The 13,093-nt window shown below is 37.7% G+C and overlaps 2 protein-coding genes across 2 annotated transcripts; one reads left to right on the top strand and one right to left on the bottom strand.

Moving 5' to 3' along the window:
* Positions 1-1,240: 1,240 nt before the first annotated feature.
* LOC109063953 (U2 small nuclear ribonucleoprotein auxiliary factor 35 kDa subunit-related protein 2-like) lies at positions 1,241-6,222 on the top strand. The gene is given in 11 exon segments (XM_042767039.1): positions 1,241-1,441; positions 1,541-1,620; positions 1,884-1,953; positions 2,060-2,168; positions 2,268-2,354; positions 3,377-3,415; positions 3,512-3,624; positions 3,738-3,951; positions 4,469-4,532; positions 4,620-4,727; positions 4,872-6,222. Coding segments are annotated over 11 exon segments (1,905 nt in total). The 5' UTR covers positions 1,241-1,355; the 3' UTR covers positions 5,807-6,222.
* Positions 6,223-6,723: 501 nt separating this feature from the next.
* LOC109063978 (AP-1 complex subunit sigma-2-like) lies at positions 6,724-10,751 on the bottom strand. The gene is made up of 5 exons (XM_019080979.2): positions 10,591-10,751; positions 10,050-10,228; positions 8,627-8,735; positions 7,702-7,839; positions 6,724-7,617 (listed from the first exon to the last, which is right to left on the bottom strand). Exons 1-5 carry the CDS (start codon positions 10,720-10,722, stop codon positions 7,570-7,572), a joined length of 606 nt encoding a protein of 201 aa, XP_018936524.1. The 5' UTR covers positions 10,723-10,751; the 3' UTR covers positions 6,724-7,569.
* Between the last annotated feature and the right edge of the window lie 2,342 nt (positions 10,752-13,093).

The raw sequence follows: 13,093 nt of genomic DNA, 5'->3' as shown, positions 1-13,093 counted from the left end.
TAACAGCAATCAAAATAAAGCACTTTCTAAAAAAAAATTAAAAATTATGTTACCATTAACCAAGGTCAGGGAACCGTGAATATGCAAATTATGGGCTTCAAAAAATATATTAGGTGAAAGAGAATCCCTGGGAATCCCTGCATTACATGTAAATAAGAAAAATAATGTGAAGGTGTGCATTTTAATGTGTTTGAAAGAAAAAAGCATTCCAAAGACATGGTAATACATGGTTGAATAACCTACTGAGTATTAATTCAAATACGCATTAATGTGTTCATCAGTAGTTGATTCAGTGTTGAAATATTGAGAAAACACTTATTTAAATTAAAATGATTATTGTAAAATTATTGGTCAAATACTGTGAAGCCACCTGAACATTGATGGTCTTTGTTTCAATGTCCACAAAACTGGAAGTCTTTCTGAATTTGTATAAGCGGTAAGCTATTTTAGAAAGGAATATATGAAAGATGAAAAAGAGAAATTAGGGAGTATCAATAAATTATGAATCATTTATTGCTATTGTGCTATTTATATGCTATTGTGTGAATAATATGTAATCAATAAAAAAGTATTTTTTTATGTAATTTCATTTTATTACAAGAATTACATTTTTGGAATCTGATTATGTAATCCTGATTACTACCAGCTCTTTTAACTTAATTATAATAATCGTAATTAGGCTATTTACATAAAATCAAGAATGGAAAATGTCTATGAGTGAATAATTTAAAATGGACATGAAAACATAGGCCTATTTGAAAATATCTAAAATTAAAAGCAATACAAATCTATGCAACTGTTAAATATGTGCAATGCTTTTTTTTCCTCCATTTTTTCTTTCCTTTTTCATTTTTACATACCCCTGTCAAGTTTGGTTATAACTTAGCCTATATGTATTCTTGTTTTTTCAATTTGTTTGAAACAAGCAAGCAAGCAAACAAACAAACAAACAAACAAACAAACAAACAAACAAACAGATGACTTAGTAAGAAGACAATTTTTTATCATCAGCATCATCATAGGCATAGATACTGGGAACAACAGTGAACAACGATGAAACAGTAATAAAGAGCACACAATGAATGTTTCAGTTGTACTGATTTATTCAATAGCTTTCGTGATACAATTGACGGGGTTCATTGAAACGAGTCATCCAAATGAACCGATTCGCTAGAGTGAATCGACTTCCTCATGCGAATCTGAACATGCGCGGCGTTCACACGCTTTTAGAGCACGACGATAATAGTGACGTCATCTTTGCGCGCGTGTCGAATGAGTGGTGGGAAATGTGTTTCCTTTAGCGAGAGCTTTTGTCGTTGCTGTCTGCTTGCGAAATGTGTAAATAATGTTTTAAAATGACGGACGATAATTGTTGCTCGTTTGAGACGCATGACTCTGAGAGTCGGTTAGATGAGTGTGAAACTGCTTCTGTTGTGCTCAGGTGCTGTATGAATGTTTTATTCTGGAGCTGTGCAGAAATCAATAAGCAGACTTAAAATAAATCCTATTCATTTATCACTCTTTATTTAATCTCTTTTAGTCAAAAACAACGACGGGCTGTTCTTAAACGAGAGAGAAGGAAAAGGAAACGTCAAGCTATTGCTAAATTAAGAGAAGCTGGTAACTTATATTTTAATTATAGCTACAGTGTATACATGTTATTTATGTGTGTTATAATTTGTTCATGTGTTTGTGTATACATACACTTTCTATGCATGCATGTATCCACACACACACACATATATATATTTATATTATATATATTATATATATATATTATATATTATTATATATATATATATATATATATATATATATATATATATATAATATATATATATAATATGTGTATCTTTCACGTATGATAAACACATATTTTTCAGCTCTAGATCATTCACAACACGAGGAGCACCAAACTGAAGATGAGGAAGAACAGACGGCTGATGAGCAGAGGTTTGTCCTTTAAAGTTCAGTATTATAAGATATTATTAATAGGACAAATTATTATTAATCAGACAAAATGCAGATATGTCACACTGTTAATCTACACATAATCTAGTGAGCGATTACACCAGGAATGGCTGGAGAGAGAGAGAATTGCACAGGAAGAATTCGGGCTGAAGAGAGAGAGAGAAGAGGCAGCGCAAAAGAGAAAGGAGGAAGAAGAGGTGAGCGATCACTGTAACATTAAATCCATGACACTCAGGCAGTCATTCTCAATTTTAATATACATATAATGCTCCAATATCTGCCTTTGTGGTCCACAGAGGAGGATCAGAGAGGAATGGGAGGAGCAGCAAAGGAAAGAAAAAGAGGAGCGGGAGCAGAAGGAACAGGAGAAGAGAGAGAGAGAGGTGATCCCTGCACTGGGAGGATAAAGATGCAGATGTCTACATATATCCTCTATTGCTCTTACACCTTATATCAACAACAGACATCAAAATATCTCATGCTCCCTGAGACAAATCAGCCTTTAAAGGCTTTCAGTTTGTCGGTCATGGTTTTACACACATGCCTTGTGCCATAAGTCTGTGTTTCATGTGTACAGTGTGTGATATTGTTTGTTTAGCAGAATATTATTGTCTTTATTTCCTTAACTAAGATACACAAAAATGATTAAGAATGCAGCAAGTGTCCACTTCCAGTGAAGAACACGTATCTTTTCATGTCACTTGGGTGTTATAGTGATAATGTTGCTTATTGATGCTACAGAAGAGAATATAATTATTATGTGCTGTAAACCAGAGATTCTCAGTTATTACAACTTTATTTTTAAAGGAATGATCACACTATTATTTTCACTTGTGCAGCACTTTTCCAAAAAACATAAACATAAACAAAAAAACAATTGGGAATTGTTCAGTTTTCATTGAAATCACAAATCCAGAAATATTAAAGCATAGAAGTCAATAAATAAATAATACAACATTTCATGTTATTGTAATATTAAGTGGTTAATGTTTTACTAATTTATTAGATTAGACATGCTTTTACATTATTAAAATGTAATTAAAAAATCGAAAAGATTTAATAGGGCCCTAAATATACAACTTTTGTTAAACTTTTAATTAATTGTTGTTAAATTGTATATGTTTGTGCTCTCAATCGAATAGACATGCTTTTTTATTACTACTATTTAATTTAACCATGCATGTGCATAATCACTGTTATAATTATGAGGGTGTCCCCTATAAGGCCCCAAAAAGTTTGAGAACCCCTGCTATAAACAGTCAGATTTGAATTATAAAAATACCCATAACTTTAGTCTAAAATGTACAAATTATCTGACAGATTGTCTTAACTAATTCTAACAGACATGTGCTTGCACACCACAGAATTTCACCCGCCATACTGTGTATGTTTGCACCATTTATAGGAAGCTGTACAGAAAATGCTGGATCAAGCAGAGAGTCAGGTAACCTCTTGCTTTCCATGTCAAATGTAAGCTGGAAAATGCAGTTTTTTATAATAATGAAATCATGCAACGTCTCCATTATTTTATTGCAATTAGCTGGAAAATGGTGGTCCTTGGAAAAACCCTGATGCCCCAAAGGATTTTGGAACTGAAAAGGACAAGGCAAACTGCCCCTTCTTCTTAAAGGGTGCTTGTAGGTTTGGAGACCGGTACGTATTTATTAAGCTGCTGTTTCCAAGGAGTCTGTCACAGGGTTTTGACAGTCGAAATTAAATTTCTGATCAGGTTTTTGTTTTTAATAATTTTGTATTTTTTTTAACAGGTGCTCCCGAAAGCATGAGCACCTAACATCCAGCACCACTCTGATGGTGAGGGGGATGTTTGTGACATTCGGGATGGAGCAGAGCAGACGGGATGACTACGACACTGATGCCAGTCTGGAGTACAGCGAGGAGGAAATGCACCAGCAGTTCCTGGATTTCTATGAAGATGCTCTGCCAGAGTTCAAGAACGCAGGAAGAGTGGTGCAGTTCAAGGTCATTTTAATGAAAGACCCTCAAAATCATCAACATAATGGAAACAATAAATTAAAATAAAATATAATGTTTAAATCAGTGTTATTATAGCCAACTAAAACTGAAACTAAAATTAAAACCATCCCAAAAAATAAATAAATAAATAAAAATCATCTGAAATAAACTATATTTAAAAAAAAAAAAAAATATTTCAGCTAGTTGCCAAGGCAACATTTCTCATTTTCACATAGTTTAACTTAAATTGGTGTAAAATAACTCAAACTAAAACTGAAATAAAATGTAATAAAAATTATATAGACATAGACAAAACACAAAATTACTTACAATTTTAACTAAAAGGAAATTAAATGAACTGACTCAAAATTATAGCATCTCAGTGGTGCTTACCCTGGTAAATGAATTTAGGTTATATTAAATTAAATAAATGTAATATAGTTTTTCTAATTGCATGCTGAAATCAAATTCATAAATAAACAAAAATTTAATTAACAATCATTATTTTCCCATATTTTAATAGGTGAGCTGCAACTTTGAACCTCACTTGAGAGGGAACGTTTACGTTCAGTAGACACGTAAGTCCGGTGTTATTATATTAAAGACATTGCTGCAGAGGAGAAATTACAATTGTTGTATTTTATTTTGATATGTCTGTTTATATGCCTGCAGAGAGGAGCAATGTAGAGAAGCGTTCATGATGTTTAATGGCCGCTGGTACGCTGGAAGACAACTGCAATGTGAATTCTCCCCAGTAACTAGATGGAAAACAGCCATATGTGGTAAGGAAATCTAAATAGTCAGTCTAAATAAAAAAACTATATTTCTCAATGTTTAAATAGTAGAACTTTCTTCATTTTATCATTATTTTTGGCCTTTCTTTATATATGACTTATACGGTTATATTCTTTTTTTTACGTTCTCAGGTCTTTTCGACAGACGGAAATGTCCAAAGGGGAAACACTGCAACTTCCTCCATGTGTTCAGGAACCCAGACAATGAGTTCTGGGAGGCGGACCGTGACCTTCATATGTCCCCTGATCGCAGTGGAGGCTTTTCTAGTCGCCATCTGGGCAGCAGAGATGGAGCGTGGTTCCAGCGTGGAAACAGTCCTGTGCACTTATCCCAGCGCAGGAGGACAGATCGAAGGAGCCACAGCCGTGAGCGGTACAGTTACAGGGGAAGACGGAGTCGTAGCCGGGAGAGGCGGAGTCACAGCAGGGAGAGGCGGAGTCACAGCAGGGAGAGGCGGAGTCACAGCAGAGAGAGGCGGAGTCGAAACAGGGAAAAGCGGAGTCGTAGCAGAAGCAGAGAGAGAAGGAAATCACAGCAATCAATGACAAGAAGATCAGCATCTCAGAGAGAGCAATCCAGAAGGAGCAGGAGCCGATCCCACAGCAGAGACCGGTTAAAGCAAGGCGAATGTACATCAGGAGACTCGAGAAGACGGATGTCAAAATCAAACAGCCCAGAACATGTGTCCAAAAACGGATCTGTGAAACGGAGGAGTCGCAGGAGGGAAAGCCAAAGCCCAGAAAACTCTGATCGAATGGATGCACATCACCACAAGCACTCTAAAAAGAGCAAGAAGAAGAAAAAGGGCAAAAAGAAAAACAAACGAAAGAAGAGTAAATCACGCAGCTCAAGCTCGGAGTCTGGCGAAGACTCCCGGAATAAGGAGTGTGATGAGATGCCGTCTAAATCAGAAACTCCTGCCGAAGAACGTACAGCCGTGTTATCCAGCACAGGTTCACCAGTAGATAAAGTAGAGACCACAAATTTGGAGGGTTGTCATCCAGAAGAGGACATCCATTGTGTGCTAGATGCTACCAAATCTGATAGCACCACACAGTCTGGATAGATACATAAAAATACATAAACTGTGTTTCTGTTGTCAGAAAGCAGCTGTTGTTATTTTAGTTTGCATGACAAAATGCCTAGATTTCTTGATTTTGCTGATGAATACATTGCCTGTACATTTGTAATTAAATCTAGTGTTTTCTAAAACCTTGTGAAAAAGCGTTGATTATAGAAATTATATTTTGTTCTTTTTCACTGAGATGCTCAAAGACATTATGTGGGTGAGCGGTAAGGCCATGACATAACGTAAGTAGCAGCAGATATTTACTTCCATGTTGTGACGTTCATCAGAATGAAACAGATTATTGACAAAGAAAAAAAAAATGTACAGTGTGGACTTGGTTCTATCCATCAGTTGTGGATTCCACAAATCGCAGTAGATGTTGAGTATTAAAAAAAAGTCTAAAGCAGAAATGATTGGAGAAGTCTTGCATACGTCACCAGAAAGACATCTGACGTTCCAATTATGACATTTTTATTAAAAAGTATGAGCTCAAAAAGTACATTTAAAATTAAATGTTTGCATTCATTAATTGTTCACAATAAGGTAATTAAAGGGATAGTTCCCCCCAAAATGAAAATTCTGTCATTTACTCAATAATTACTCAATTTACTCATTATTTTCAATAATGCTGGTAACCAAACAATTGTTGAGCCCCATTAACTTCCACAGTAAGGAAAAATACTATGGAAGTCAATGGGGACTAGGAACTGTTTGGTTACTAGTTTTCTTAAAAATGTCTTCTTTTGTGTTAACCAGAAAAAAGAAAAGCATAGAGGCTTGGAACAAATAGAACTTGATTTTGGGGTAAACTATCAGTTTAAGATGCATTTAGGGTTAATCTCCATTTCATGATGAGTATACAGTACATACCAAATTATGTTGTCATAAGTAAAAACTCATCAAAGATTTGCACATCATATTGCAATATCTGATTTTTATTCTTTTGTTTTGATGAAGCTTCAAAGGACATGTTTTCAAGAGGAAGTCAGAAAATCAAAGTCCAATACAAAAGCATACAAAGATGCTTTTAAGGAAAAAAAGGCATGAGGATGGTGGAGAAGATTCTTTGGCATTGGGAAAAAAAAACGTTTAGCTGTTGAATGGCAAATGCCTGATATGCCTGAACCAATTATGTGTATACAGTGATTCTGGTCAAGAATTGACTAATACTGATGTTTACTTGTGCCTTAATTAATACAATCTATGAATTTAAGCCAAAAATTCTGAATGTTGATCTTACATTATCTATTTCCCCCCTTTGGAGCTGAATAAAAGTGTTTGGTCCGTAACACTTCAGCAAGTCTTGGTCTTGAACAGTAATAACCCATTGACTCGGATCTACTGAGAGTTGCATAAGATACTGGCAAACGGCGTGAGCTGGAAAGGAGTGTTTTAAGGCAGCTAAAGGTGAGAGGTAATGCTTAAAATCTACAGAGAAGTGTGGGGATGTTGACACTAAACTTTGCTACACATGTACTGATCCAAACCTGAATCCAAACAGCCGAGCACTATGGGAAATTTGCAGAAAACTACTAAGATGACAACTTCAGCGTGCTGGATTCCCTCGGATGTTTGGCAGTAGAAATACAAACGTCAGTATCGAACTGTTTATGCAGGAAGTGCTGACCATTTCAAACACTACTTTTGCCTGCAATGCTAACCTAAAATACAAATGTAGAGAAAATGCCCACAGGAAAAAAAAAAAAAAGAAAAGAAAGGAAGATGGGTGTAAGTGTTTGGGTAGGATGAGTTCTCATCATTCATGTCAGTCCGATCTCCTCCAGAACGCTACGTGGTGCCTCGGCTTCCTGTTAGAGGCAAGAATAAGAGAAAACTCATTCAAAAACTTAAAAATTGACAAATTTCACTTCACATACTAAAAAAAACCTCACCTCCTGCAGCATGTCAGCCTGCTCTATGGCCTTCAGCACGTTCTTCTTCGATGTCTCCTGGGCTTCACCACCCAGTATGAACTCATCCAGAATGTAATAGGCTTTCTCAAAGTTGAAGATAATGTCCAGTTCACACACCTGGTGTTCAAACACAGAGAGTTTCACAATGAGCGATTGCAGTTTAAATATAGCAACATATTGCCATTGGTTTAATACGGCATCACAATAATGGGTAAACAGTTAATCACGATTATTTTGCTCAAAAATATAAATCACGATTATTAATCACAGCTAATGTGATTCTTTTTCTTTTTTCTTTTTTTGCATTTCATCAGAATCTTTGCACTTTCACATGAGCGTGAAATCAACTCAGATTTAGTCGCAGCAAAGCGAACAAATGACCATATGAAAGAAAACAGACTGGCTGCATTAGACTTTTATTTGAGCTGAATATTTTAATAAAGATCGCTAAACTCCAACTTATGCTTGCCGGTGTTTTCAGCACTTTTTTTTCCTGTAATGTATAGAAATCATGTGTGCATGGTTGCCAGGTTGGGAAAATTAAATAAACCACTGGGAAGAAAATGTATTCATTTATGAAGAAGCTCTGATTGGGGGATTTAAACACTTGATATCTGGCAACCACAACCATGAAAGCTTATAGAGGCTTGTAAACAGTGTTAGATAAAGCAGGTGCCACATTAAAATGAAACTTTTCAGTATAAATATCCAGTTGGCAAATATCACAGACAATTATATGCTTAACAAATTAAGAGAAGAAGAAATCGTGATCATGATTAAAATACGATTTATCATGCAGCACTACTTTATTTAATTTTTTGTGCTTTGTCATTGTCATAAAGGTTTGGAACAATGAAAGGACAGTAAATTGTGAAAGAGCTGCAACTGCTGACATAAAACTCACACTGCCAAAATATTTGTCCAGCAGCTCCACGTATCTGTGGATGATTTCCAGGGTTATCAACTCATTCTCCTGGTCCTCCACAGCACAGCAAAAATACAGGCTGGCATATCTGAAACGCAAAATAAGCTCACCATGTAACAGTACAAAGAAAATGAAACACTTTTCTCTGTTCCTCTTTCGGTCTGGCCACAGTGCAAAGCTACACAGTATTACAAACCACCAAAAACAGGATAATTTTGTCCTGAGCAGTCGTTCTCATCTGCCTTGTTGAAAATAAAGGCAATAATGACTCTGATTAAAATAAAACAGGGCAGTAAAATAGACCAAAAGTTGAGAATTGACAGTGAAAACTTACATTTACGTTTAAAAAAAACCCTCAACTGTACTCAAATATAACATGACAATACGCTATTATAATACAAAGAGCAGAAGTCAGATTGTGGAAGTAAAAATACACATCATTTTCTCATCAGGGAAACTGATTTTTAACATTAAATTTAAACATGTAAAATCAGATCTACGAGGTTGTTAATTAATGGTATATGCTTTTGTTGAAGCCATCAGCCCACTTTATTTAAACTCATTTTTAAAATAATCATGTTTAAGAGTGAAATCCGTGGTGAGAGACTAGGATTTAATGTCATTTGCATCATGATTCACGGGATTGTGTTTTTCCCCTCATTGAATACACAGTCTAGTCTGATTTTCAATTACTTTGTGCGTCAAATTGAAGTTGTGATTCTCCTCGTAGCTGGTCGGTTTGGTTCATAGTTTGTAACTCTTTTTTTTTTTTAAATCCCTATGGAAATATAAATAGGAAAAAATACTTCCGGAACCAATGCACTTGCAATAATAAAGCAATAATTAAAATGAGTTATTAAAGGAATAGTTCACCTTCAGTTGCTGGTCTCTATTGACTTTCATAGTATGGGGGGAAAAAACATGCAAGTCAATGGAGACCAGCAACTGAAGGTGAACTATCCCTTTAATGAAATACTTAATTACTACAATGAATTCAACATGTCAAAGGTAACATTATTGATATTTTAAAATGCTGAGTACAGTTGAGAAGGTCTAGACTAGTCTAGAGCATAGACTGTATAAAAACTCTAATGTGGGACAGACCATGTTCAACATTTTAAGGGGGTGATACAACTATTTAAGGTGTTTAAAACTAGCTACTACCAGCTTTTCTTATTGGGTTAGTCAGATAACAGTTTATCAGACATATAGAATATGTCTCAAAACACACACGCACAAAATAAAGCATGGGATTTGTGCCCATAATCCCTTTTTTTTTTTTTTTTTTTTATTAAAGTCTGGGAACACCCAAGTCTACCATATTTATGGAAAGTGCCGAACACAATGGATCTGTAGTTCCTTCCATGCAGTAGCTACACATCATTTAGTATGGTTTTCTAACCTTTTGTAGACTATTTTCATATCCCTCCATTCCAGGAAGCTGCACATCTTGGGTTTGCGAGCCAGCACCATCTGAATGACCTCCCGGGAGATCTTCTTCTTCTGGGTGTCCGACAGAGGCACGTACCATTTCTGCAGCCGCAGCTTTCCCTGCCTGCTGAAGAGCAGCATAAACTGCATCTGAATAGAGCGAGAAACAGAAAAGAGACTTACACCTAGACTCGCCGTGTTTGTGCATCATATGCGCCTTCAAGTCAAAACAAAACAGTGTTCAGCATTTCCAGTCATAAAGCCTGGAAAAGTTCGTCATGTCGGCTATTAAAAAAACCAGTCCGTTCATAACCAAACGGAAGCGTTGTCGTTTTGGGTGAACTGCTTCTGTTTGTTGCCACAAAGAGGAAGGATCGCGTTAGCTAGAAGCCTGCGACCGTGTAACGTTACATGTTAAAGATATGAACTATCCACACTATTCAACCACGAGTGATTGCTCGAGCGAGTCCAAATAAAGACCATAAATGCGTGAGATAAAATGTCGCTTTTACCTTGAAGTTTATATTACACTCGATTCCGTGAGCATGAGCTATGTGTCTGATGGCAGTAAACGCAGATGTGAGGAATCCCGTTACATGGACGCGTCTTCCTTTCGCAAAATCAAGAGACTCCTGTCCTCTCATTGGCTCCGATTCTCACCGATGACACTCGGTATTGGTTCAGACTAGAACAGGTTGGGTGAAGCTCCCATTCGGCCAAAAAAAAATAAAAAAAAATTATAATAACTACTTCACACACACATGCATGCATACATACATACATACATACATACATACATACATTATATATATATATACACAAAAATATATTTATGTAAATATTTTCTGCCAAACGTATTTTTGTATATTTTTTAAAATGTATATTTTTAAAAGCATTTAAAACTAAATTTTACCCTTCATAGATTTCAATCCAAGAAAATACATTCACGTCACATGTAAAGAAAACCTTCATTTGTTGTCTATAACGTGTGATCATATTACACATTTGAATAAAAATCAGCCAGGAACATACTTGATACATACTGTAGTGGCCAAAAGTGATGCCAGGAGAGGATATTTGCACAATATTTGCTTTTAATGACACTTCATGTTCAGTTAAACAATCAAAATATGAGAATTATGTTATATTGGGAAGAACACACTAAATAAAACAAGTTATTGACAAGTTAAAACAAGTTTTTAAACGGACAAAATGATTTGGCAAGAAAGGCAAACCACAACATGTCATGGATAGATTTTATAGTATTATGCAAAATAATGATAATAAAGAAAATGAATAAATAATAATAATAATAATAAAAGCTCACAGAAGATAAAGCATACACTGACTGCAATGTAATCAGTATTTGTTGGTTCTTCTTCTTCTTCCACTTATCCAGGACCGGGTCGCGGGGGCAGCAGTCTAAGCAGAGACGCCCAGACTTCCCCTCTCCCTAGACACTTCCTCCAGCTCTTCCGGCGGGATACACTTCCCTGGGAAGGCGTCCAGGAGGCATCTGGAACAGATGCCCGAGCCACCTCAGCTGGCTCCTCTCGATGTGGAGCTCTTCCCGAGTGGCTGAGCTCCTCACCCTATCTCTAAGGGAGCGCCCAGCCACCCTACGGAGAAAGCTCATTTTGGCCTCCTGTATCTGGGATCTTGTCCTTTCGGTCATGACCCACAGCTCATAACCATAGGTGAGAGTAGGAACGTAGATCGACCGGTAAATCGAGAGCTTCGCCTTGCAGCTCAGCTCCTTCTTTACCATGACAGACCGGTACATCGACCGCATCACTGCAGAAGCTGCACCTATCCGCCCGTCAATTTCCCGCTCCATCCTTCCCTCTATCGTGAACAAGAGCCCAAGACACTTGAACTCTTCCACTTGAGGCAGGAGCTCTCCACCAACCTGAAGGGGGCAAACCACCCTTTTTTGGCTGAGAACCATGGCCTCGGACTTAGAGGTGCTGATTCTCATCCCAGCCGCTTCACACTCGGCTGCAAACCGTCCCAGCACACACTGAAGGTCCTGGCTTGATGAAGCATCATCTGCAAAAAGCAGAGACAAAATCATGTGGTACCCAAAACCCAATAATGAACAGGACCGGTGATGAAGGGCAGCAATGCCGGAGGCCAACATGCACAAGTCTGACTTACTGCCGGCAATGCGAACCAAGCTCCTGCTCCGGTTGTACAGGGATGGGACAGCCCTTAGCAGAGGGCCCTGGACCCGATACTCCCAGAGCACCCCCCACAGGATGCTGCGAGGGACATGGTCGAATGCCTTTTCCAAATCCACAAAGCACATGTGGATTGGTTGGGCAAACTCCCATGAACCCTCCAGCACCCTGGAGAGGGTATAGAGCTGGTCCAGTGTTCCATGACCGGGACAAAAACTGCATTGTTCCACCTGAATCCAAGGTTCGAATATCGGATGAATTCTCCTCTCCAGTACCCTGGCATAGACTTGCCCGGGGAGGCTGAGGAGTGTGATCCCCCTGTAGTTGGAACACACCCTCCGGTCCCCCTTCTTGAAAAGAGGGACCACCACCCCGGTCTGCCATTCCAGAGGCACTGTCGATGCTACGGAGGCTATTCAACTAAGACAGCCCCACAACATCCAGGGACCTGATGTACTCAGGGCGGATCTCATCCACCCCCGGTGCCTTGCCAGCGAGAAGCTTTTTAACTACCTCTGTGACTTCAGCTTGGATGATGGACGAATCCCACTAACCCACCTCCGAGCCCTCAGCCTCTGCATTCTCAAAGGATGACATGTCAGTGGGTTTGAGGAGATCCTCAAAGTATTCCTTCCAACGTCTTTTCTTTTTTGAAAAGAACCAAAACCATAAGCAATTTCTAAGTTTCAGTTCCGAAAACGGTTCTGGTGTGACACGTAACCAAACGCTGTGAGCAGCCTTGCACCAGCGTTTCCCATAAAGGATGTCACAAACCAAATAACAGAAATGCCTCTTTAATTACTGAGCACATTGTTTCCAATGATGCACAGTCCAC

This window comes from Cyprinus carpio, chromosome A11 (genome assembly GCF_018340385.1).
Source record: "Cyprinus carpio isolate SPL01 chromosome A11, ASM1834038v1, whole genome shotgun sequence".
NCBI classification, from domain to species: Eukaryota; Metazoa; Chordata; class Actinopteri; order Cypriniformes; family Cyprinidae; genus Cyprinus; species Cyprinus carpio.
This window is presented reverse-complemented; position numbering and strand designations above follow the sequence as displayed.

Coding starts and splice junctions, on each gene's coding strand:
- LOC109063978 (XM_019080979.2), bottom strand. CDS start 10,722: ATGAGAGGACAGGAGTCTCTTGATTTTGCGAAAGGAAGACGCGTCCAT. Junction 8,736..10,049: donor ATGAAAATAGTCTACAAAAG/GTTAGAAAACCA, acceptor TTTGCGTTTCAG/ATATGCCAGCCTGTATTTTT. Junction 7,840..8,626: donor TGGACAAATATTTTGGCAGT/GTGAGTTTTATG, acceptor TTTGAACACCAG/GTGTGTGAACTGGACATTAT.